This window comes from Lissotriton helveticus, chromosome 11 (assembly GCF_964261635.1).
Source record: "Lissotriton helveticus chromosome 11, aLisHel1.1, whole genome shotgun sequence".
NCBI lineage: Eukaryota > Metazoa > Chordata > Amphibia > Caudata > Salamandridae > Lissotriton > Lissotriton helveticus.
The window spans coordinates 37650317-37677865 of NC_136072.1; the positions used below are offsets into that span (position 1 = coordinate 37650317).

General features: G+C 42.8%; 1 protein-coding gene across 1 annotated transcript in view; it reads left to right on the plus strand.

The window, feature by feature from the left end:
• LOC144792178 (tenascin-X-like) overlaps positions 1 to 27549 on the plus strand; it is a 567777-nt gene that overhangs the window by 490707 nt on the left and 49521 nt on the right. Inside the window, exons 14-15 of the mRNA XM_078667078.1 lie at positions 8218 to 8475; positions 15036 to 15293. Of these exons, the coding sequence (XP_078523204.1) occupies positions 8218 to 8475; positions 15036 to 15293 (516 nt within the window). The remainder of the gene's footprint in view (positions 1 to 8217; positions 8476 to 15035; positions 15294 to 27549) is intronic.

The window sequence follows — 27549 nt, forward strand, 5'->3', positions numbered from 1 at the left end:
TCCCTGTGCGATAACCCCTACTGGGTTTCCCCAGGGTGAAAGCCAAGCATCCCGCAGCAGGTGGGCCGCCGTAGTGGAGATTAAGCAACTATTGCCCAGAGCTGCAGCATGGGACCCCATGATGAGAATAGGCACCGAGGCGAGAATTATCGAGTCCGTGGACATTTTGGGCTCAGGACCCTGCCGCATCGGGAACTGAACCCTGGTCCCGGGCCAGACCTCTGCATCAGGGTCTGCCGCTCTAATCAGTGAGCCACACTCCTCCACTCAGTGAGCCACACTCCTCTCATGGAATGTAGGGAGTGGCTAGAGATCTTAATAGCACAGGACCTTTGTTATTGAGTGACCTATGCAGAATGCAAAGGGACCTAAACTGGACTTTCTGCTCGACTGCTCCTTTTTGCAGACTGATGTCTAGGAACTTTCTACATGATCAGCAGCTTCTTTATCCTGTAATGAGGTGAGCCAAGGAGAAGAGCCTTACCATAGTTGAGGTGGGAGATGATCTGGACAATGAATCATCTGTCTGAAAAAGGAAGAAGATTTAACACCTTTAGAAGTAGTCTCGGGACACCAAAGCAGGTGGGCACAAGTTTTTTTGCACGGTACTCCATTGTGAGACTGGAATTGATCAACACTCCAAAGCTGATTATATCCCTTTTGGAGCTGAGACATCTCAATAGACATTCACACGGAGGTTGGGGTCTTTTTTGCTAAAATTGTTACCCAATAGCATGACTTCAGTCTTGTCTTTATTCAGCTTCAATTTGCAATTAGCCATCCATCTGGCCACCTCCTGAAGACACGGGCAATGCTGAGATGACTGGAGCTGGGATCAGGGGAAATAGAAATTACCAGCTGAGTGCCATTGGCATAGGAAACAAGTGACAAGCCAAAAGAATGAACAATATCAGCTAGGGGATACGGTAAAGATAATACAGAGTGGGCCTAAGGGAAGACCCTTGTGGTACCCCACAGCACAGGAGAGAGATATGGGAGTTCCTGGAGTGATCAAGCACTTGGAAAGTTTTATCCTTCAAGAACGAGGACGGCCAATTCAGGGAATGGCCCACGACACCCCTTTGTGGATATCCTATCTATAAGTGTGGTGTGATCTACTGTGTCAAAGGCCACGCTCAGATCTAAAAGGGTAATGGCTGATGAACCTACTTTACCCAACAAAGGACAGTCAGCTAGATTCATGAAAGGCAAATCGGCTCGCAAAGGGCCAGATTCTCAGAATCTGGCCCTTTGCGAGCGCAATATTTGCATTTCGGATTCATCATCCCAAATGCAAACATCGCTATTACGGAATTTGCATTTTAGCGAGGAATTGCATTTAAGGAATCTCTATTTGAGATTCCTTAAATGCAATTCATTAACCAATTTAAAATTGCGAATTCGTAATATTTGGCTGCTATTTACCACGAAGTCAGACTTCGTGGTAAATAGCGAAAAAAATTGAAAAAAGCACTTTAGTGCAATATTCTCTGTTGCATGTTATACACACACATGTCCTTTGGACATGTGTGTGCGCAACACCTGTGTAATGTTGCATTTCAGGGGTGCTACAGGGTGTCCTTTGGACACCCCTGGCACCCTTGAAATCGCATCCTTATTTGCGATTAGCAAATTGCTAATCGCAAATAAGGAATAACTCCCCATTCATTCCTATGGGCCTACAGGCAAGTCCTTAATAGCAATTCCTTATGAATCGCTATTAAAGACTCGCAAAACGGGTGAATCAGTATGTAAGTTCTTCAACCACAGCCAGCAAAGTTGTTTCAGTGCTGTGCTGTGGTCTAAATTCCATTTGTGTCATGTGTAGAATGTTGTTGGTCTCAAGAAAGGTTGTAAGCTGTTTATTAGCATGCTTTCCCAGAAGCTTTGAGAGACCTCGGGCATATCAACAAGCGGCATCGATAATTATCGCTGGCAGCCCTTAGCATGAGGAATTTCATCGCCAGCTTTCTCAGATAATAATCACCATGCTAGCTCTGTTTTACCAGTGCATAGCGCAATGGCGATAATTATTACTGAGATAGCGATGTTTTCTATGGAACATCGCTGGTTTTCCAGCGATGTTCCATGGAAAAAGGCGATATCCTTGTTGATAGGGCTGGGTTGTCTCAGCCCTATAATCCACCACCCATTGACTAACATTGTTTAGTCAAAGGAAAAGCTGGTGTAAGGAAAGTAGCGATAACCAAGGTTAGCCCTACTTTCCTTATCGCTCTGCTTGTTAGCGTGTCCTTTATTAATTGGAGAATTGTCGCTTAGCGACATTTCTCCAGTTATTTTGAGCTGGAACGCCCACTTTGCATCTCAGTAGAGATGCAAAGGTGGGCATTACAGGAAAGGGCGCTAAAGCAAGGATTCACGCAGTAGCGTGACCTTGCTAATATTGTGTTAAAATTATCGCTACTTTTCGGCCGTAAACGGCCGCAAAAGCGGTGATAATGTTTGGCGCCGCCTTGTTGATATGCCCCCTCGTAACTAGAAGATAGGCCAGTAATCGCTCAGGCAGAGAGATTCTTATCCCAGCTTTTTTAGAAGGGGCTTTACTACCACATTCTTCCACATTTAACTGTATTTAGGAGCTGGGAGAAAAGTCTCCCAGTAAGATCAGGGAAGGCTGAAATCATTCCTTCAGACTGTGCTGAAGGGGATCCAGTTCCTGAAGGCTCTTCAGTAATTGGGCTCTCAGGGAATGAAGAGTAGATGCTCAAAAACTTTTAAGAAAGAAGAGACCAGATAGTTATGAAAGAAGAGAGCCAGATTGTTACAGCACTCAGCTGAGGTTCCGAAACGGGACTGGCAGATTTTAGGTATGGGTATGTGTGCATTGTGATGCATGGCAGCTGTCTAGGAATGGTTTTTCTTTAATAAGAAATGAATTCCAAGATTTTCATACCTGCAGATGCGTGTGTCTTTGCGCAAGGTTTAGCATGACAGTTTGTACAAGAATTGGAAAAGCCAATATCACTGTTATTTAAAGCAGAGATATATTGACTTTTTTTGTGTGTTTTATATAGCACAACCCTGACCCAGAGGTTCCAGAGTGCTTTACATGAGCACCAGTTGTATTACAGACAGACACATTAATTTTTTTTGTTAGGCGTGGGGAGATTAAGTGATTTGCCCTGAATCACAGAATGTTGAGCGTCCCTGCCATGACTCGAACCCGGTTCCCCAGCTTCAAGATCCATCACTCTAGCAGTTTGGCCACATCCTCTCCAAGGGCCAGATGTAGGTAATTTTATTTTACCACTTCTTAAATACCGAATCATACCGATTTGGTATTTAAGAAGTGGTAAAATAGAGGGGGGGAGATGTAGGTATTTCAGAATCGGTAAATACCGAATCGTTAAGATTCGGTATTTACCGATTCTGTAAATACCGATTCGGTAATGCCCATTGATTCCTATGGGCATTGAAGCCCATAGGAATCAATGGGCATTACCGAATCGGTATTTACAGATTCGGTAAATACCGATTTCAGCAAGGGTGCAGGGGGTGTCACTTTGACACCCTCTAGCACCCCAAATACAGGCATGTGTGCCATGTAGCACACAGACATGCCCTAAGGGCATGTCTGTGTGTCACATGGCACAGGTGTGCATGCACAGATGTGCATGCACACCTTAATTCGGTATTTTACCAGCCAATTGGATTGGGTGGTAAAATACCGAATTCTGAAGGCCTGTAGCACTGTAAACAGTGCTACCTACATCTGGGTTTTACCGAATCGGTAAAATTACCGATTCGGTATTTTACGGATTCGGTAAATTTACAGAATCTGTAAAATATTGGCCCCTACATCTCAAAAACCAATTACCGGTCGGTAACGGCCGAAATCGGCCGTTACCGACCGGTAATTGGCGACCTACATCTGGCCCTAATTCTCTTACAATTACAATTACAAATATTGTTTAATGAATGTCATGATATCAAACATATAATGGACATAAATATCTAAGGATATTAGTCATGTTTTAAATATCACTGTAAAATGTATCATTTAGTAAAATACTATTGTCCATAATGTTGTCTTTAACAATATTTGTATTAAATTGCTGGGGTCCATTTTAAATGTGTTTCATATCGCTAGTTTAAAAATAGGTTGATGTTATATTTATTTATTTAGTTTGAAAAGAAATCATAATATTTACTATAGTAAATTTAAATATGTTTTTTTAACACTTTGTAAATAAAAAATATGTTTAATAAAATGTCTAGTAGTGGGCCGTTGTGTTTATAAGGGAAAAGGGTATATTTGTTTAAATACATATTTCATGTATTGTGTTTAATGAAAATTAAACACTAAGGGGCACATTATGATGGAGGATTTTCCGCATCCTCCGGCCGACGGAAAATTCCCTGCGGACTCACCAAAGACCCACCGCCACATTAGGATGGCTGGTGTTTCTGGTTTAAGTCCGCTGCTTTTCCGCCGTGGTTGGCTTACAACCACGGCGGAAAAGGCCTAATATGGTGGCGTGTCTCTCAGACACCGTCAGCCATATTAGGATGTCTGAAGTTCAATGCCTTTACACGGCGGCATGTCCGCCGTGCAAAGGCATACGGCTTCTTGTTTGGGGGCCCGTTGCGGGCCCCCAGGGGTGAAGGGGGGTGGGGGGTGCACATGGGGGGTACCTATGGTACCCCCCTGCATTTGCGTGCAAAGAGCGGCAGGCACCGCGCGGTGCCTGCCGCTTTGTGCATGCAAATGCAAAGCTTTCATTTTTAACATTGCGCGGGTGCTGCTTCAAACAGCACCCGCCGCAATGTTAAAAATAGAGGATGTGACCGCCAGGGTGGCGGTCACATCCTAATTGCAGAGGAGGGAACGCCGCAGCACCTGCGGACGTTCCCTCCTACTCAGGGCGATCCTAATGGGCACCTTAATTAGTAATTATATACTATTGTCTATAATGTTGTCTTTAACAATATTTTTATTAAATTGCTGGGGTCCATTTTAAATGTGTTTCATATCGCTAGTTTAAAAATAGGTTGATGTTATATTTATTGCTTTAGTTTGAAAATAAATCATAATGTTTACTATATTTAATTTAAATATGTATTTGTTGAACACTTGGTAAATAAAAAATATGTTTAATAAAATGTATAGTAGTGGGACGTTGTGTTTATAGGGGCAAAGGGTATATTTGTTTAAATACATATTTCATGTATTGTATTTAATAGAAATTAAACACTTAATTAGTAATTATATACTTTGTGAACTGTTCATTTTACAAATTTATATGTACAGTTTAAAATAGTTTTTTTAATACTGTTTGAATTGTTTTGAATAAATTGAGCTAAAAGCATCTATCAATTTTTAAAAAAAAACATCTATTTGTAGTGAATTGTTTTTTAGGTTTATGTTAAGGTATTTTATGTATATTTTTGTTACTATTTAATTACAATTCAAATATTTAATAAATGCATTTGTGTATTATTGCAATCTTTCTTTTAGTTTAATTTCAAAATAAAATAATATTTTCAATCATTTAATTTTCCTTTCTGCAGTTTATTTATTTTAGTTTTAATTATATATGTGTATCTGTATATATTTAAGTTTTTTCTTATTATGAAATCCATTTATTGATTGTTCAAATTAAGAAAAATGTTTATTAGTGGGCTGTTGAGATTATAAGGGACTAGAGTGGGGAAACTTTTGAAGTATTTATTTTTATGTTTATATTTTATGTAATGTTTTAGATTGTAACTGTAAGCATTGTATTTGTAAGTTTTCTAAAATGTTAAATTTTAAAATTAAGATTTCATATTCCAAATAGCTTTTTTTTGCATTTGATATGTATTAAACGTTTAAAGACAATTCTAACTAATTTTATTTGATTTATTTATTTGAAAGGTTTTATATAGCGCTGGCTAGGCCCGGAGGCATCAGAGGGCTTTACATGAGTATAAGATACCTCGTTACAAAGGTTACACAGTTGTTGGAGCACAGCTACATAATTACATGTTAGGTCCAGACAAACAATAAGGAAATATGCGTCAGGGAAAAAGCAGGCAAGAGGAGAGATTCAAGGGAAAGGGGGTAGGAGCAGGAAAGTAGACAGCGAAAGAAGGAGGGAAAGAGGAGGTGGAGGGTGAGAAACACAGCATGAAAGTAGAGGGGAAGGGTGACGGGGGCACAAACCGGTAGATGAGTAATAGTTACGTCCAAAGTCCAGTAAGCTGTGATCCCAGAGGAAGTTGAATCATTACTCCAACTCCGTTGCGAGTCGCTCCCTTAATGCAGTGGACTCTCTCAGTGGGGTCTCTGAGACTCCAAGGCCCACCTACTGGATCATACTCCAAAAAGGGGAGAGGGAGCGCTTTTAAATGTGCAATCATTTATTTTTTTAACTTATTTAAAATGTATTTACATTTTTTGTATATATGTGTAATTATTCTATGTATATAGTGTATCAATTATACATTTAATTGTATTTGATAAATATTTGTGTATTTTTTTAAAAGATATATTTTTTATTTCTTTAAAAAATCTCAAGTTTTGAAGTTATTTGTTTGTAATATTTATAATAGTTATATTAGTGAAGTTGTTAATAAAATTTACTTTTGTGTAGAAATATTTAACTTATTATCAGGTGTTTGATTTTTATTATTTTCATTTATTTATATTTATTGATAGTTTGATTTTTTTAAATGATGTGAGTTCTGTTTGTTCTGTTGTATTTTACATTGTATTATTTTTAATTTTAGAGTGTTTTTCTAAATTGAAAGTTTTTACTTTAATTAACATGCATTACTTTTCTCATTGTTTGTAATAATTTTCTGAAATGATGTACAGTTTTGTGGTAACAGTAAATGTGACTCCCTTAGTGTCCAATACATTCCTGAAAATTGTATAAGTTGGAATTATAAATCCAATACGATGCAGATGGTTAGACCGCAGAGGTCTGGGGGACAGACTGACGCCTCCAACAGGCTCAAGGACCACGTCGAGGCAGCGTTTGGACACTAATCCCTACAATAGAGGCTGTACCTGTGCAGGCATCGCTGTAGGGATTAGGATGTACATTTCCCAAAGCCTTTTTGTGGCATTCCCACTGCCATGAGAAGGAAGTTGGAAAGGGACTTCTGGGGCCCCAAGCAGGGCCCCATGGGCCACTGCTAAATGGCCTGGGGCGCACATTTGGTGCCCCCCCAAACATCCATGCGCCTTGTGCCGAGCCCAACATGGAGCTTGGCACACAGCGTGGATGTTTGAAAACATGCCTTTTACCACTGTGGCTTGTGCACCAGCCCTTTTCCAGGCCACAGCACAAGCCGCGATAGAAAAATGCAGTTTCCAACCGCCTACATGATGGTCTTAATAAAATATAGCCGGTGGGACCACCGATTTAATTTTGCAGCGATGGCGGTTCGACCGCCATTTTAATGAGCCTCTTATTCTCATAACCTTCTTAAGGCCCTCCATTCAAAGATATGTGTGTAACTTTGAATAATAGCAACTATATGGTTGAAACCCCGCTTTTGTTAGAGCTTTGCCACAGTGCCACTATTTTCAACATTTTTGGCTGCACCTTTTACATGATTTCAAAATGGGCAGGTAGAAAAACTAAAAAGCAGTATGGCAGACCAGCACAGAATTGGTAGTAACCCCATATTTCTTCCTGTGTATCACTGGAGGATTTCCAGCCTTATTGTGACAGCCTGTCACTCATAATCGAAATAACAGGGTAATTCTTGTGCAGATAAGTTTGGGCCTCTCTACCCTTACCCTTGTACACCTCGGTAACTATTTGGCTTACTTCTCTCTCACCAGATTAATATCTTGGGAATCAAGAATTGGGAGAGGTGTGGCGCCGCGGCCAGGGCGACTGACGCTGGAATCTGGGGATCAGGGTTCGATCTCCGGCGGCAGGTTAGCCCAGCACCATGTGACTCTGGGCAATAGCTCGCTTAATCTTCCCGACGGCCCCCAGCGCCTAGAGACCCTTACGGGTGATTGTGCGCTTTACAAATGTGGATTATTATTATTAGGGCCAATGACCTGGACTGCACAGTGGCAGATGGAAAGACATTGAAGATATAGTACTTGGAGACATGAATAACCCCTGTTAGTGGGAATACCCCTGAGCTTCCATGACAAGAATCATGAATTTGTGAGCAGCATGTCTCAATAATAGCTTCCATTTTCATGTATGCAAGTGGAATTTTACCTTTTGTGTCTTTTCATTTCAGTGCCCGATGTAGTGAGGAATCTAAGCGCCCTCAATAGCACCACACATTCTGTATTCCTGAGCTGGCAACCACCGGAGGGAAACGTGAGCTCCTATCTGATAGAAGTCATGGGAGAACCATCAAAGACTATTGAGGTGCAATCAGAGTCTGTGCTCATTAACGCCCTAGCACCAGGAAATTTGTACACCTTTGTGGTCACTGTCCTGGTGATGGACAACCCCATGAGAGGGAAACGTGTGGCCATTTCTGCATACACAGGTGAGGAGATGGCAGTCATTCATTTTACATCTCTGAATAATGATACTTTAGTTCTCAGTAATTTTCCTGAGTGTGTTAAAGCAGTGGGCAAATTATGTGACGTGCATAAAAAAGATGAGCTTCTAAAGACACAGGGGCATATTACCAAGTCAGGCAAAATGAAATTATCTCCGATTTTGCTTTTAGGTGATAGCGAGCGGTTTGGGGCCCGCTTTGCATGTCAGCGATATTTATCGCTAATGACATGCAAAGTGGGCGTACCCAACCGGTTAGCGACTGAAAGCAGTTGCTAACATCGCTATTGCCTATTATCAACGCAGGAGTAGTGATTAAAATATTCGAGCTAAGCGCGAATTTTGCCAAATCCTAACGCCTGCTCAGACCACTTCTTAGCCTGTATATCCAATGGGAGGTGGATATTCAGGTTAAGTCCCTATTAGCAATAATGCCTGATTATCGCTGAATTAACAGCGATATTCACGCATTTTGCCGCTATCGCCGGATATTTTATCGCTTTGGAGATAAACGTTGCTAATAGCACGTTATCTCTGCGATAGAATCCGGCGATGCGCGGCGATAAAAAAAATGTTGCTAAGCTTATTTAGCGATAAATATCGCTAGTTGTTGATAATATGCCCCACAGTGTGGTCTTTCTGGTATTGTTTTGAAATCTTTTTCTTAGTAGCATTATTAGAAATCTAAAAAGACCTACCAAATTAATGATGAGCAGTAAATTTGTCCCTAACGATAGATGGAGTGGCCCATTCAAAGGAAGAAAGTGTCCAATATTGTAAGGGAAAATGCCCTTCCAAATGAGAAGAACTACAACACCGGGGAGAGGCCACCAAAAAACTAAAAAGTCCAGCAGTTATTTTAAAGCCAGCCTTCAATGCGGTACCCAGCAGTAAGCCTGGGCATGCAGCTCTGCTATTATTTGAGTCTCACGAGACATATGGGAATGATGCGAGATCTCAGAAGCCGATTAGCTGGGCATTTAAGATGGACAAACTCTTCCTCCAAAAGCCACGTTCAACTCCATTTCTGTTCATCTTACCCCAGTTAAAATAATTTGTTTTCTAAAGTTGGTAATAAAAAGATTATTTCATGAAACACCTAGAGGAAATTGAAGTAGATTTGTAAAGCATGAAGAGAGACCTAAAAGTAAGTCCCAACACTGGGATCATGAACTAAACCCATTGAAGCAAATATTAGATAGAAAATGGAGGCATATCCAGGTTTTGAGTTCTTTGTTAAAAGGGAGCCCTCTTAAGTGTTCATTCTGAGTAGAGGAACAGAAACAAGCCTAAATTGCCCCTAAGAGAAGACCTTCCCACCCCAGACAAACTATCTTGTGGCATGGCACGCTCAGAAGGGGAGGTTTAGGAGGATCAAACAGATTGTTTGCGATTCATCCCAAGAATTAAGAAAGAAAAGACTAGTAACTTTAATTTCACAATGGCAGATGAAAAGCCTACAAACTTAGAGCTCATTTAAAAATGGCCTGCAAGCTCATCGTCTCACTTTTAATGATGCTCCAGTGGTGCAGGCCTCTCAATCATATATACCAGTCTTCGCAAAGCCATTCTGCATGGATTGTCAGGACCTGTACACATGGGGTGAGACAAGGCAGCACAAGTTACTGCGTTTGCCCACGCTATGTAGGGGAGGTGAGCCATGGACGTTGCAATGGTTGTTTCCTCTCGATACCCATGGTATTTGACACATTGCCAGATTTACAACACTATGGTAATCTGTGAATAAGTCAAATCCCTGTGCCTTCCCAGGGGTGACGTAACGATTGCTTCTCTGCAGAAAGGTGACTCTTCATGCACAAAACCCACTGTGTTTCAAGGCAGACACACCTTTGCATCATAGTGCTTTGCTTTGGCGCTAGGCACAAATTTGCATGCAAGCGCCCTGGAAGAGGACTGGAATGCACCCTATCTCATAGATTTGGCACTTTCCTATCCTTTTCTTTTGACACAGTGCCGCACAGCTCAGCAAAGTGACGTGGAGCTCTGCCTTGTCTCAAAATCCAGTAAATGACTGCCAACCTTACTGTGACATCCTGTCACTCACATTTAGAATGCCATGGCAATACTTGGGCAGTTAAATTTGGGTTATCCGTACCCATTGTACACCTTGGTAATCACTTGGGTGACTTTGCTTTCACTGGTGACAGACCACCCCATGAGAGGGGTAAGTGTGGCCGCTTTCGAATACACAGGTGAGGAGATGGCAGTCATTTATTTTATGTCTCTGAATAATGATGCAGTAGGTTCATTTATTTTCCTGAGTTTGTTAAAGCAGTGGAAGAATTATATGGCATGTGCGTAAAAAGATGAGTTCCTAAACACGTGGTGTGGTCTTCCTGGTATTGTTTTGAAAAATGTTCTGAGTGGCATTATTAGAAATCTAAAAGGACATTCTAATAATGCTACTCAGAACATTTTTCAAAATGAGACATGTGTGGATGATGACAGTTATCGTAAGTGTATTAGCCGAGTCTTTAAAATGGTCACACTCTTCCTCCAAAAGCCAAGTTTAACTCCATTTCTGTTCTTCTTACACAACTTAAAATAGTTTTCTACGGTTGGCAATGCAAAGATTATTTCATGAATCACCCAGAGGAAATTGGTGTAGATTTGTAAAGCATGAAGGAAGAGACCCAAAAGGAATCCCAACACTGGGATCATGAACTGAACCCAATGTAGCAAATTTGAGACATTTCCAGGTTTTGAGAAGTTTTTAGAGTGAGCACTTTTAAGTGTTCATTCTGAGTTGAGGTACAGATTCATACCTAAATTACCCTTTCGAAACAACCTTCCCTGACTGCAAACTCATCTTGTGACCTGGGTCGCTCAGGAGGGGTGCCCTAGGAGGATCAAACAGAGTGGCTTGATACTTGAATTTCACAATGGCAGATGAAAAGCTACTAAACCTAGGGCCTCATTTACAAGAGAGTAAAAAGTGGCATTCCCTTGAACTAAACTCTAAATAAAATAACATAAACAATCCATGCCTAGATTAAAAAGATTTTTGAACAATCCGCAAGCTAATCAGGAAAAAGATCACGATCTAATATGTATACATACAATAAAATGCAATAAAATACAGTGGGTACTAAACAAAATAATACTAAGATCTAAATAAAAACATATCCTAAAAAATCATAACATTCATTTACAAGAGGCCTGGGCCACCAGAATGTCACTTTTAACTATGCTCCGGCTGCGCAGGCCCCTCAATCAATTCTACGGGCCTCATTTATGAAAAGTGACGCATCGCTGCGTGAAAACAGCGATGCGTCACTTTTCATTGCGCCTTCCTTGCAACACCAATGAGGCGTCATATTTACACTATGACACATCATGGCGCAAGGAGTTACAGATACGTCAGTATTTCTGACTTATCTGTATGGCGCAAAGTGACGCATTGCTGGAGTGTGTCACAAAGGTGACGCAACTCCAGCAATGTGTCCTTTCACATGGGGCAAGCCCAATGTGAAAGGGCCTGCGTCAGTCTTACACCTGCTGTCAGGCAGGCGTAAGAAATTGACGCATTTGCGTCCTAGAAGTGGCGGAGTGAAATCTTATAGATTTCACTGCGTCACTTCTATGACCGTTTCTTGCGTCACAACGCCACCTGCATATATTATACCTGGCGCAGGTATAATGTGGCGCAGGGGTTTACAGAGTGACGCATCTACCTAGATGTGTCACTTTGTAAATATGGTGCAACAAGGCACATTTTTTACGCTGCTGGTGCGTCACAAAAAGTGACGCACCGGCAACGTAAAAGTTACGCACGGCCTCATAAATGAGGCCCTAAGAGTTCACTCAAAACCACCCTGTGTGAATTTTCATGGCCACGTACATATACTGTAAGGCAATGCAACGCAACACAAGTCGCGGAGTTGTATCACGCTGCTTCGGGGTGGTATGCCTCGGAAGTTGTGGTATCTGTTCACACTCAACACCCTTGGTTTTTGACAGATCCCAGATTTACAATGCAGCCTAAATTGGGGAATGTGTCAAAACCCTGTGCCTCCCCAGGGGTGGCGTAACAATAGTTTCTGTGCAGGAAGGTGCCCCTTCATGCACTACAACAACCGTATTTCAATACAAACACCCTTTCACATGGTGCAAAATTGCCTAAATTGGTGCTAGGCATCATTTTGTACACCAGCGCAGTGGAAGAGGACATGAATGCACCATATCTCATAGATACAGCACATTCCCGTCATTTTCATTTGACGCAGTGCAGCGCAGCACATCAAAGTGACATGCTGCGCTGCCCTGCACCAAAATCCATTAAATATTGCACTTAGTGTACTTGTAAGTGAGAAACCAGTGCAGCTGTTACAGACTATCCATGGTGGGATCTTCTAATCTGAAAGCAAAAATGAGACAAAGTACAAAGAAAGAACCTGCGTAAATCAGAGCGTCCCAACTGAAGGCGTTGAACTTGCCAAAGCAGATGCCAAGACAGAAGTGAAAAGTAAGAGCTTTTGTGTGTTTACATCTCTGCAGAAAAGAGGAGAATCAGGCCTTCTTTGTCCACTACTGCAAAAAAGTCCTATGTCCTTGACATACAGGAGATGCAAAGAAGAGGTTTAACCAGAGTTCTATGGCTGGCTTTTGAGAATGAAAAATTAAGAAAGACAGGTCTAATGGGCTGAATTACAGAATGACACATGGAAAGGAGTGAAACATTCAGGGCTTGTAGATGTAAATTCAATAAAGCTCATCAAGACTTTTCTTCATGAGATCCTCATATCTCAAATATAAGTGTGACAGAATACAAAGTTGCAAAGTGGTTAATTAACCCCTTCGCTGTGGGGTGTTTTCCCCCCGCTGTGCGGGGGGAGGGGGGCCGTGCGCGGCACGCTGTGCTTATGACAAGCTCAGCTCGTGATGAGGCACAGTGGAGCTGCACTCGTCACGAGCTGAGCTCGTCACAGCCACACCCGTTTTGGAACGTTCAGCACAGCAGGGAAATTATCCCCACGTGCGAACGTTCCAACGGCCGTGACAAGCTCAGCTCGTCATGAGTGCAGCTCAACCGTGCCTCGGGACGTACTGAGCTCGTCATAAGCACACAACGGGTTAACAGCATAGCGTGCATCCCACTGGATCCCCAGGGGAGCTGTTGTTTGATCTCCAGTTCCCCGTTAGATATCTGCTCCATGCCAGTGACGCTCTCTGCAAAGCCAGTAGAACCAGAGCTGCAACTGCTCTCCTGAAGAATCTCAATTTTGCAGAGCGGTTGCCATGGAAGATGAGGTTTCTCAGCAAAATATGTGTTTTGTGAGAATAAACTCCCAAAGCATTAATTTAATTTTATAAAAAAAACACAACAGTGGTACTGGTGCTCAGGGAGGATTCTCACTGAGCGTGTTTGTCCGTTGTGCAATGTCCCTACCTGAGACATTCCCTGCCTCATTCGTTAATATGATGGAGGCAAATATATATGATCTTTGCTCTGCCGCACAAACGGTGGGGAGCTCCACTGTGCTTTTGCTGCCCTTTGGATGGATGTGTCGCCTAATACAATGCATACAACAGTGGAGTCAACTGAGGATCCGCTGTTGTAATCTTTCTACTTTCACACACTTTAACTAGAGATGGGATGTCCACATTTGGAGGAGCAGAAGAATTGTATATTTTTGGGGGTTCTCCTGTTACTTGGCAGGACACTGCAAATGTCAGGAAGAGAGTTGAATGTTTCAATTTGTCAGTATAACTAACCAGTGGAATCTGAGGCTTGAGCAACCCATCATGGTCCAGTAAATTTGCTGGAGAAAATCATGGGAGCTTCTATGGATGATTACCATATAATGAGTGGGAAAGTGAAACACATATTCTACACTTTCAGAGCAAGTAATAGAAGGAATGGTTCTAATTAGAACAATACAATTTAAATGAAAGAAATATGGTACATAAAGATATTCATAAAATGGCTAATGTGGGACTGAGACCAATAGATGTACGTTCACTGACTTACAAAATAATGATTTGTCACAGTGCCACTATTTTCAATTTGTGTGGCTGCCCCTTTTACCATAGTTTGAAATGACCAGGTACAAAAGCTGAAAAGCAAAATGGCAAATTGTCACAAAATTAGTGGTAGCCTCCTATTTCTTCCTTACATTTGCTGGAGGCCTGCCAACCTTACTGTGACAGCCAGTCACTCACAGTTAGAATGTTGTGGCAATATTTGGACAGTTAAATTTGGGCCTGGCTTTCTGTTCCCTACTACACCTTGGTAATCACTTGACTGACTTCACTTTCACTTACAGAAGCCTGCTTAGTGATTCCTTAGGGATATACATTAAGAATCAAGAATTAAGAAAGACAGGTTCAATGGACTGAACTGCACATTGGCAGAAGGAATTACAGTAAAGCTACAGGGCTTGGAGATGTGAAGATCCTATGTCAAAGGGTTACACCTGTGATTCCATAACAAGTGCCATGAGGTTTTGAGCAGCATGTCACAATAATTGTTTTCATTTTTAGTTTTACAAGTGTAATCTCACCCCTTGTGTCTTTTCATTTCAGTGCCAGATGTAGTGAGAAATCTAAGTGCCACCAATATCTCCACACATTCTGTATTCCTGAGCTGGCTACCTCCAGAGGGAAACATGAGCTCCTATCTGATAGAAGTCATGGGCGAACCATCAAAGACTATTGAGGTGCAATCAGAGTCTGTGCTCATCAACGCCCTAACCCCAGGAAATGTGTACACCTTTGTGGTCGCTGTCCTGGTGGCAAGCAACCCTTGGAGAGGGGAACGTGTGGTCATTGTTGAATACACAGGTGAGAAGATGGGAGTTATTCGTTTTGAATCTCTGATTAATGATGCTGTAGTTTTGAGATATTTTCCTGAGTGTGTTAAAGCAGTGCAAGAATAATGTGACATATAAATGAAGTGATAAACCCCCAAAGACGCAAAGTGGTCTTTTTGGTATTGTTTTGAAATGTTTTCTGAGTAGCATTACTAGAAACCTAAAAAGGACATTTGTACCTCCATAGTTCAATATGAGCAGTAAAAGGTGTCCCCTTTGATAGAAGAAGTGGCCCATCCAAAGGAAGCAAGGGACACATTTTCTAAGGAAAATATGCACTTCCAAATGAGTAGGGGCCAGATGTAGGTAAATCTATTTTACCGACTCATAAATACAGAATTTTACCGATTCGGTATTTATGAATCGGTAAAATAGAAGGAGGGAGATGTAGGTAAATCCAGATGTGCATTTACCGAATCGGTAATAGTCGGTATTTACCGATTCGGTAAATACCGACCGGTAATGCCCATTCATTCCTATGGGCTTTGAAGCCCATAGGAATGAATGGGCATTACCGATTCGGTATTTACCGAATCGGTAAATACCGAATTTCACAAGGGTGCAGGGGGTGTCACTTTGACACCCTCTAGCACCCTCAAAACAGGGTTGGGTGCCATGTGGCAGGCATACATGCCCTAAGGGCAGGTCTGCCTGTCATATGGCACAGGTGTGCATGAACACATGTGCATGCACACCGGAATCGGTATTTTACCATCAAATTGCATTTGATGGTAAAATACCGATTCAGTAAGGCTTGTGGGACTCAGAAGAGTCCCACCTACATATCAAATTTACCGAATCTGTAAAAATACCGATTCGGTATTTTACAGAATCGGTAAATTTACCGATCGGTAAATTTACCGATTCTGTAAAATGACTGGCCCTACATCTCAAAATCCAATTACCGGTCGGTAGCGGCCGAATTCAGCCGTTACTGACCGGTAATTGGCCACCTACATCTGGCCCCAAGTGTATAATTTTTTACTGCAGTTCACAATTCACATTCAAGACCTACATCACGGGGGAGGGGCAACTAAAAAATAAAATGTAAAAGTCCAGCAGTTTTTTTAAAAGTCAGTCTACAATGCACTTCCTAACAGTGAGCATGGGCATACCTTTCTTCGACTCTATGATTCTCATGAGCCATATGGGTATGGTGATAGACCTCGTATGTCTATGAGATAAGCCTTTTAAGATGTTAAAAGATTTTTGTCAAAAGCCAAGTTCAACTCCATTTCATTTTACCTTACCCCAATTAAAGTTAGTTTTCGGAAGATAGTAATAAAACACTATTTCATAAAAAACATACAGGAAATTAATGTCTATTTATAAAGCCTGAAGTTAGAACCCAAAGTTAATCCCAACACTGGGATCATGAACTGAACCCAATGTAGCAAATATTAGATCAAGTGTTTTTAGACATATTCAGGTTTTCAGTTGGGTGTTAAAAATGTGCATTTTTTAGTGATCACTCTGTGTATAGCTACAGAATCATTCCGAAATTACCCTTAAGAGAAGACATGTGCACCATGGCAAACTCATCTTGTGACCTGGGATGCTCAGAAGGTGGTGTTAGGAGAATCAAACAAAGGGCCTCATTTATGAGGCCTTGCGTGAGTTTTGCGCTTCCGATGCGTCACTTTTTGTGACGCACCGGCAGCGTAATTCATGCCTCCTGATGCGCACTATTTACAAAGTGACGCATCTAAACAGATGTAAACCCCTGTGCTACATTATACCTGCGTCAGGTTTAATGCATGCAGAGGGGGCGTTCACACGCAAAAAGCCTCGTAATAGTGACGCAGTGAAATCTATGAGATTTCACTGCGTCACTTCTAGGACGCTGTTGTGTCAAAATCTTGCGCCTGCCTCACAGCAGGCGTAAGACTGACGCAAGCCCTTTCACATGGGGCTTTCCCCATGTGAAAGGAAGCATTGCTGGAGTTGCGTCACTTTTGTGACACACTCCAGCAATGCGTCACTTTTGCGCCTACAGATACGTCAGAAATACTGACGTATCTGTAACTCCTTCCGACATGATGCGTCATATTACAAATATGACGCATCAATCATGTCGCAAGGAGAGCGCAGTGAAAAGTGATGCATCGCTGTTTTCACGCAGCGATGCGTCACTTTTCATAAATGAGGCCCAGAGTGTTTGGTGACTTATATCAAGAATCAAGAATTAAGAAAGATAAGGCAAGCAACATAAATTTCACCATGACAGATGAAAATGCAATAACGTTAATGTGCTTGTTAGTGGGAAATCAAGCCAGCTGCTGAAGCCAATTCATGCTGGGATCTTCACATCTCAAAGCAAAAATGAGACACAGTACAAAGAAAGAAAGTGAGTAATTCAGAGAGGCCCAACTGAAGGCAATGAACTTGGCATAGCAGGTGCCTAGCTGGATGAGAAAAGTAAGAGCTTTTGTGTTTTCAAGTCAGAGCAGGGAAAGCGAAGCAGGCCTTCTTTGTCCATAAGAAAAGGTATTGCATGAATATGAAATTATCTTTGAAAAACTAAAGATAAGAGGCGGTGGCAAAACAACACTTTGGCCAGGAAACAGTTAAAGAAACGGGTCTGAGGACTGTCTTAATGTACAATTGATCTGAGCTGCATTTTATACATTTCATTGGGCATCATGAAAATTATTCTGGTGTTTTTTTTTTTAGTAAGGAATATGATCCACTGTCTTTGGAGTCATGAATAAGGCTTTTAATAAAAGCCCACGTGGGCCTCAACCTTGCGTGGACACAATGGGGTCAATGGATAAGGTGCCCAGATATCCGGCATGAGGGACACAAAATCATTTTGTGTACTGTGAATGCTGTGTCCTGATTAGCTGTGCTTTCCTGACTTTACATGGCATCTTTATGGTGTTTTAGGAATGCTGGAACCTTTGGCCATGTGTGCTTTATTGAGGCATATCCTCCTGGACCATTGTGGTGTTGCTGTGCCTATCTGTGGGATTTATCTAAGTTAGCTACGTGCCACCCCACCGGTGACCTGTCAATAAGTAGCCTCAGGCCCATGTCTCAGAGCCTTCCTGACCACATATTTCTGAGTTGGGATTGACAGGGAGTTCATGACAGGTGAATTTGATAATAAATATGTGATTTCTTATACTGGAGTCCACGGCAGTCATGTGCTGACACCCTGTGTTGTATAAGAGGGTACCGTATAGTGCTAGTATTGCGTTTGGTGTAATTATCAGTGACATGGGAGAGATCTTTTTGCAAGTGATGTGAGTTTGTTGTGGACTCCATTTGACTAGGGAGTTCTTTAGCAATTAATAGGTCTGGCAGCAGAAAACAAAGGGTACACAGAAGTGCAGCAATATATACCTTATTGAACATTTCAGGTCTTGGGACTATTTCAGAAAACGTTTCATTACTGCATATGACGTTGTCAGTTATTTTATCCAGGATTCCCATGGTTTTCTTTTAAGGGTGTGTTCTTCATACACAATTTCTACTGAGTGAGTTATTGTCTATGGAATGCATTACATTGTTATGAGTCATTGGACCTCCCCCCTCTCCATCCTGCCTGGGTTCTAAACAGGTAAAGGATATTTATAGGGAGATCTCATGAGCATTCGGTTGGTATCATTTTTTCATCTAGGGTTTAATGGGCATCGCCAGCCCTCTAAAACCTGTCTCTCTTAATGTGTGCACGGAGTTGTTACCGGTGTGGGCTATGTCTTTTGACCTACGCATGCGCACAGCAATGTATAAAGAGGTGGCATGACGCAGTTCAGTGCTGTTGGTGGTTGCAGTATGCCCAGAGGTCACATGTGTACCTCTCTAGTCCCTGGCACATGGCATGCAGCATGACCTTCCCTTGTGGTGAGAGATGTCTTGACTTTGCCCTTTTTCTAGAACCTTCTTTTTGGGCCATTTTTGCTCTTCTTTTTTGTTGGTCTTTGGACGCTTCCCTAGATCTCAGGTGATCTGCTATCTCACTTATCATGAAACAGAGGGGGATGGAAAGTTGTTCCTAGGCCGTCATGTACCCCTGATCATGCTGTTTTGCAGTGTCCGAGGTGGGACTTACTGCTTTTTCCAGATGGTGTATGTAAGGCTGTTGTGTTGGTCAATTACTAGACCTGATACGGGGTGAACACATTCTGCGTTCTACTCTCGCCTGGAGCTGTGATGGACATAGCGAACTCCCCTCTCTCTGGCACCTCCCTCGGACCACATCTTTTCCAGGGCATTTGAACCTGCGGTTACCAGCTGCGGCTAGGGACTTCTAGCCATCGGCATGCTTTTGTCATTATTTGGAGGGGTATGGCCTGATGAACAGCCTTTGTATATTTGGAAAACAAACGTGGAGGAAAGGGAAAGAGAACATTGCTGCATTAAGAATCAAAGGCTAAGGCTAAGAACTTGTTGAAGTACTGGGACAGCTGTTTTTTCTGGTGAACCCCCCCACAACTAACTTGGCTTCATGTTTGGCTTTTCGCAACCTGTCGGATCTTCTGCGTGTGCTGTGGAGGTTATGGGGTCTTCACTATCCCAAGCGTATGGGAAACCTGGGCCTTTATTGGCCGGAGGCTTCTAGTTTTTTGGGTACTATTGGGGCTACATGCCATGAAGAAACCTTGCTCCAGAGCTGGATGCCTGAGAATGAGGACCTTTTGACCTGGTTATTGGAGCCCATCCCAATTGGCTTTGACTGCGGGATCTGGGTGCCTGCTTGTAAGTACTGGTAAGGGAGCCACAATGGCCCCCTCATCAGGCTGCCATCCTCCTGGGTTGTGGCCAGCCAACCCCGCCGTGTGAAATCAGCAGCAGAGTGGTACCCTGAATGGCACCCTCTAATGAGGATACCCGAGCAACATTCTGCAGACCTGAATTTCCAAATGCAAGTAAAGGCTTGAATTCCCAAGGTTGTCTCATAGGTCCTTATTTTGTTTTTTGGTACTGTGATATTTGAGGTGTGGGTGAAATGAGTGGAATTTGCTACCGGGTTTATCTTACTGCACATTTGGGTCTGTGTTTGTGTGAAAGCATTACCTCCACAGACAGTTTTCCCCCCTGCTGTGGTTGTGACCCGTTCCGAGTAGGGCTGAGTTCCCTGTCTGTTGGTGCTGTTACCACATGTTTGTTCAACTACTTTACCCTGTTGTGGGGGTGCGGTGGTTAGCGGACCTCCCTGCGGCTGAGTGTAAAGAGCATGTGGGTTTCCATGGGCTTGGTATTGTCAATGAGTATTTTGTTGTGGCTGGCTATGACTATTCGTCTTCTGTTTGTGGTATGCATTTACTGGGCAACTGTCTGCCAAGTGACCCATCCTGTGATAGTAGTGATATTCCCTTAAGGTCTAGCTGCTGCCAACCTCCCTTGCCTCTGCCATTATAGATAGGTTGAAATCCTATGGGGTTCGGCAGTGGAGCCCCATTTAAGAATGATGCCATTTGCATGCTCACGGCAGGTGCTGCCCCCATAAGAGCAGTCTTTTTCAGTTTGTATTGGACCAACTTAGTGGTGTCACTCTGATTTTCTTGATCCTTCTCTTGTTTCTTTTTGTGATAGTGCAATATATGGGCTTGCATCTCCCTCCAAGCTTTGGTGTCTAACCCAACCACGCCATCAAATTAATTTTGTATCTGAGTGGGCAGTCCTTTTTTGAGAATATTATAAATGAATGTGACTTGTGGGCTCATATCAGTCCATTGCTGTCCTGTCTGTTGTCCCTATAGTTCCTTCATCCTATTCAGAAAATTGGTTATGGTTTCCCCAGGTTCCATAGTCTCTGTCATTAAACCTCCTACATAAGGGCAGTCGGGGTACATTTTACTCAGGGCTGTCCACATTTGGTGCCTATATGAATTGAATGCGGCCCCATCAGGTTCCGTGGTTGTCAGCGTGACTGCTGTGATGTGCGCTCGGATGAACACCATGTTATTCTGCTCTCTGGTAAGAATGATTAGCAGAATTTCAACATCACTTATCACTAGGTTTATTTCCGCTGTTTGATTCTTAAAACATGATATTCATCTCCCTGCTCCACCCAGCAAGGGGGGGGGGTACATTTTCCATAGCCCTTCTTTAACCGTTTGAGCCCAAGGCACATAGATGGTCCCTGATGTGCTCTTCTGTAGTAGCGGGTACATTTTTGCTTTGGAAAGCTCCACTGGTTTCTCCCAACATAGCATATAAATGTTCCTGCATGTTGTGGAAGTAGCAGGTAGCTGAATGGCTGTGAGAAGATCTTGCTTTCCTCTCGGGCCACTAGCCCCCTTGCGATCAGTCTATCTGTCCTATGTGTTTAAGAGGAGCAGCATACAACTTCATTGCTGCACCCCTTGCGCACTCACACAGGTGACATCTTAAATCTCCTATGTCTTGGTTGGGTCTGCACCACGCACCCTTGGTCTCTTATTTCCTGGTCAAGCCCCTCCTACATTAGTAATCTAGGGAGGCTTGGATCCCAGCCCGAATCCTCTCATCCAATCCTACCTCTGAACCTTCCTCGATCGTTGCCCTGTATCTAACCTCTTCTCACCTCAGGTATATGCCTCTCTGCTCTGTTTTCTCTCTGTGCTTCCTGGGTGAGAGAACTTTCTTTCTCCCTCCCTAGCCCGCACCTGTCCTCTACATCCTGTCTAGTTTGCCTCCTTTGCTCTGAGCTGTGCGCTGTTCTCTTTTTTGGAATTTTCCCTCAGATTCACTCTTTGTTGCCTCTCTGGCTACCTGTGCAAGCCCTGCGTCTCCAACCTCATCATCGGATCCTGAAGAACTGGGGCCCCCTTCCTTACACCTGCTTGTCGTGTCACTGTCTAGAACCGCGGCAAATCTCCCTGTCCCTCTGGTGTGTTCACCTTACCCAGTGGGAGTGCGTGTTCTTTGCGATGCATGGGTTCTATGGGTTGAACTTGGTGGACTGGGATGAAACTTTGGGGAGCCCTTGCACTGGACTAGGGTGGTGCTGGCATTGCTGGCATGTTAGTCTCTCCAGCCTGGACGTAATCATTCATTGATCAGTAGGGGACCCTCCAACTTCCTCAACTGGTGGATTGGAGTACCCTAATGAGGGGAACTCAGGGCCCGATTCACAGAACTAACTTAAGACAAAATCCTAAACTTACTACTTTTGGTATTCACAGAAGTTAGGAGTTTGTCTTAAGTTTGTCTTAAAACAGATTTAGGACAGGCTTAAGTTAGGATTTTGTCTTAAGTCTGTCTTAAGTCTGTCTTGAGACAAACTTTAGACAAAATCCTAACTTCTGTGAATACCAAAAGTAGTAAGTTTAGGATTTTGTCTTAAGTTAGTTCTGTGAATCGGGCCCACAGACATCAGGGAGAGCACCTCAGTACCTTCATATGAAGAGGGAGGCAGAGACGCAATGCTTGCTGTCAGTGAGAAAGGTTGTCAATCTGGGCCTCCTGAAAGATGGCCCATTGTTCTAGTAATGCCTCGCTCCTGTCTTTCTTTTCATCTGCATATTTGGTGTGCATGTGTGTTTGCATGTGTGCAATTGTGTTAGTGTCAAACGTTCCCTCCTTTGGGCAGGAAAACTTGTGTGCCTTAGTGTATGTGTGCCATTCTTGGTAGACCTTATTAAGTTTTTTTGCATGTGAGGAACCTGGTTTGCATGTGTCTTAGTGGTGACCCCATGATTAGTTGGATGGTTTTAGGGGAAAGATACACCTTAGTTTTTTTTATCGAAGGGAATTTTAAGTTTTGCTGTAATCATGGATAAAACATGTACTCTGGGTTACTGGTTCTAAATAGTTACTACAAGCTCAGCGCTATCGACTGACGCATCAACAATTCAACATGAACATTTCACAAATAATATTGCATATGAATGGTCACAACACAGGAGAAAGTGTCTTTATATCAATGTCTGAACTATATATTTTTGGGGACCTTGTGAGACAGCGCACAAGACTGGGGGCACCCACCTACAGCCCCCGTGAGCCTTAGCGGCAGCACCAGCCCTGATGCCAGTTCCTCGCACCCGGAGGCGCTTATCTTCAGGAGAGAAAACATGCTGCACGGGACGCGCACGGGCAAAGCTCGAGCCAAGGCCGTTCCGTCCTTGCCCGTCATTACCAGGAAGAGGCAGGGTAGGGCCCTCACTCCTGGCTCGTCGATCCACATGAATTAAGTGGAATTTTCTGGGACTCTTGGATTGTTACCACCAAAAACTGTGAGTTTAGATGCATATGTACCAATTTCTTGATTTACTCCAACATCTAGCTCTAGGAATTATAGGGGCATATTATCAAGGGGGTTTATCTCCGCTTTTTGGCTTTAAAAGCCAAGAAAGCGGAGATAAAATTATCTCCCTATTACCAAGCTGTCGCTAACACCAGTTAGCGACAGCTAATAGGAGATAGCGACCATCTTGGGCCCCGCTTTGCATGTCAGTGATATTTATCACTAATGACATGCAAAGTGGGCGTGCCAAGATGTTAGCGACTGGAAACAGTTGCTAACATTGCTATCTCCTATTACCAACTTTTGGAGATATTCGCGCTAAGCGCGAATATCTCCAAAAGCTAACACCTGCCCTGAGCAGTTCTTAGCCATGTTATCCAATGGGAGGTGGATAACATGGCTAAGAGCATTTGCTCGATAATGCATGAATATCGCTGACTTTTCAGCGATATTCATGCATTGCGGGAGTTTTTTATCGCATTTGCGATAAACCTTGCTAATAGCAAGGTTTATCTGCGATAAAAATCGCCGATGTGCGGCGATAATTTTTGTCTCTAAACAAGTTAGAGACAAAAATTATTGCTAGTTGTTGGTAATATACCCCATAGTGATTAACCCAGCATCGATGATAAAGGTTTTGTATTCACCATAATCTAACTATTTTTTCTGGTATTTTGGGTACTTGAAGATATATTTTCGACACGTTACATATTTACTGACATTAAGGGACATGGGGAAAAGGAAATCTGTTGAGAATGTTAACAATGGGGGTGGGGCAATTGAGAGGGGTCACAGGAAAGCCAGCAAAGCCAAAATGGCTCGCAAATCAGCAGCTAATAACCGCATTCTGGATCGCATCGACAATCTGTTGGTAGAATGCCAGGACATTTTAGCTACGGCTACTAGTCCAACTATACCAGGTAACAAGCACTCCTCCTGAGAATCAGTCCACTCCCCAGGATTAAAACCCAATTACGCCAAGCGAATCCCATCCATATTCACTAAACGTGCATCACGGAGTACTAAGATCAAGGCTCTTAGGCATAATTCCAACATGCAATTCACCTTAGCGGTGGACGATAGGGCGGTAGGGGCCTTCCCCTCAGGGGGAGATATAAACGTAATAAATAGTAGGATTGAAATCAATACTACCACTAATATGCCTTTAACCAATTGAGTCTCATCACTTTAAGACCTGTAAGAACATATTGTGGGAAGACAGGAAGAAGCAGTGAGGGTCATCCCGTCCCCAAGTCCTGTCGCAGTACATAAGGAGATTGAGAATGAGGCAACAGATGGGAGGGGGTGGTTCACCGAGCACAGTACCCCACAGAAGGGAATGATACCTGTAGGATCACCTCCGAACTTAGGGGTATATTATCAAGGGGTTTATCTCCGCTTTTTTGGCTTTAAAAGCCAAGAAAGCGGAGATAAAATTATCTCCCTATTACCTAGCTGTCGCTAACACCAGTTAGTGACAGCTAATAGGAGATAGCGACCATCTTGGGCCCCGCTTTGCATGTCAGTGATATTTATCACTAATGACATGCAAAGTGGGCGTGCCAAGATGTTAGCGACTGGAAACAGTCGCTAACATCGCTATCTCCTATTACCAACTTTTGGAGATATTCGCGCTAAGCACGAATATCTCCAAAAGCTAACACCTGCCCTGAGCAGTTCTTCACCATGTTATCCAATGGGAGGTGGATAACATGGCTAAGAGCATTTGCTCGATAATGCATGAATATCGCTGACTTTTCAGCGATATTCATGCATTGCGGCCGTTTTTTATCGCATTTGCGATAAACCTTGCTAATAGCAAGGTTTATCTGCGATAAAAATCGCCGATGTGCGGCGATAATTTTTGTCTCTAAACAAGTTAGAGACAAAAATTATCGCTAGTTGTTGGTAATATACCCCTTAGGGACAAGCAGCCTGATTCATGTAGCTAAAAGCGCTCGCAAAAGGGCCAGATTCTGAGAATCTAGGGGCATATTACCAACCAATAGAGATAATTTTTGTCTCTAACTTATTTAGAGACAAAAATTATCGCCGCAAATCGGCGATTTTTACCGCAGATAAACCTTGCTATTAGCAAGGTTTATCGCAAATGCGATAAAAAACGGCCGCAATGCATGAATATCGCTGAAAAGTCAGCGATATTCATGCATTATCTAGCAAATGCTCTTAGCCATGTTATCCACCTCCCATTGGATAACATGGCGAAGAACTGCTCCTGGGCAAGTGTTAGCTTTTGGAGATATTCGCGCTTAGCGCGAATATCTCCAAAAGTTGGTAATAGGAGATAGCGATGTTAGAGACTGTTTTCAGTCGCTAACATCTTGGCACGCCCACTTTGCATGTCATTAGTGATAAATATCACTGACATGCAAAGCGGGGCCCAAGATGGTCGCTATCTCCTACTAGCTGTCGCTAACTGGTGTTAGCGACAGCTTGGTAATAGGGAGATAATTTTATCTCCGCTTTCTTGGCTTTTAAAGCCAAAAAAGCGGAGATAAAGCCCCTTGATAATATGCCCCCTGGCCCTTTGCGAGTGCGATTTTTGCATTTGGTATTCATCATCCCAAATGCAAAAATCGCTATTTAAGAATTCGCATATTTGCGAGGACTTGCATTTAAGGAATCTCTAATAGAGATTCCTCAAATGCTATTCACGACACAAAAAAAAATTGCGATTTAGCACTTTTGGGCCGCTATTTACCGAGAGGTCAGACCTCTCGGTAAATAGCAAAAACTCAGAAAAATGCTTTTAAAAGCATTTTTCTAAGTTGCATGTTGCACACACACATGTCCTTTGGACATGTGTGTGCGCAACACCTGTTCAATTGTGCATTTTAGGGGTGCTACAGGGTGTCCTTTGGACACCCCTGGCACCCTTAAAATCGCTATCTGATTTGCGAGTAGCAAATTGCTACTCGCAAATGAGGGATACTCCCCATTCATTCCTATGGGCCTTTTGGCCCATAGGAATGTATGGGGAGTTATTCCTTTTTTTGCGAGTAGCAAATTGCTACTCGCAAATAGAGAACATGTAGGAATCGCTATTGATTTAGCAATTCCTACATGAATGCCGTTTTGCGTGTCCTCAATAGCGAGTCGCTATGATTCGCTATTAGGGCCACACAAAACGGCCCGTACATGAATCAGGCTGTAAGTAAGTTCACTAAAATCATTGGGGCATATTACCAAGCAATAGCGATAATTATCGCTATTGCTTGGTTAGAGAGAAAATTTTACCGCTAAGCTGCGGCGATTTTTATCGCAGATAAACCATGGTATTATCAAGGTTTATCGCAAATGCGATAAAAAACGGCCGCAATGCATGAATATCGCTGAAAAGTCAGCGATATTCATGCATTACCGAGCTAATGCTCTTAGCCATGTTATCCACCTCCCATTGGATAACATGGCTAAGAACTGCTCAGGGCAGGCGATAGCTTTTGGAGATATTCGCGCTTAGCGCGAATATCTCCAAATTTTGGTAATAGGAGATAGCGATGTTAGCGACTGTTTCCAGTCGCTGACATCTTGGCACGCCCACTTTGCATGTCATTAGTGATAAATATCACTGACATGCAAAGTGGGGCCCAAGATGGTCGCTATCTCCTACTAGCGGTCGCTAACTGGTGTTAGCGACAGCTAGGTAATAGGGAGATAATTTTATCTCTGCTTTCTTGGCTTTTAAAGCCAAAAAAGCGGAGATAAACCCCCTTGATAATATGCCCCATTATTCTTAGTGCTCTCGAACCAAGTGAAACTTCTTGTGGACAAAGAACAATCTAGAGTAAATATAAGTGAACCGACCACTAGTTCCCTCACAATTCAGGTTCCAACAACAGGTATCAGTGCCACCTCACAGTTCATGATTAACCCAGTCCCCCTTATGTCTATCCAAACACGTCATCCAACAGAAAACAAAAATAAAAGTTCTATTGGAGCCAAGCTGGCTGATAACAAATGCCACTGCAATCTAAGGCAGGATCAAGACCAATGTCCCTCTAGGAGCATTTTTATGACTAATGTGCCTAAAGTC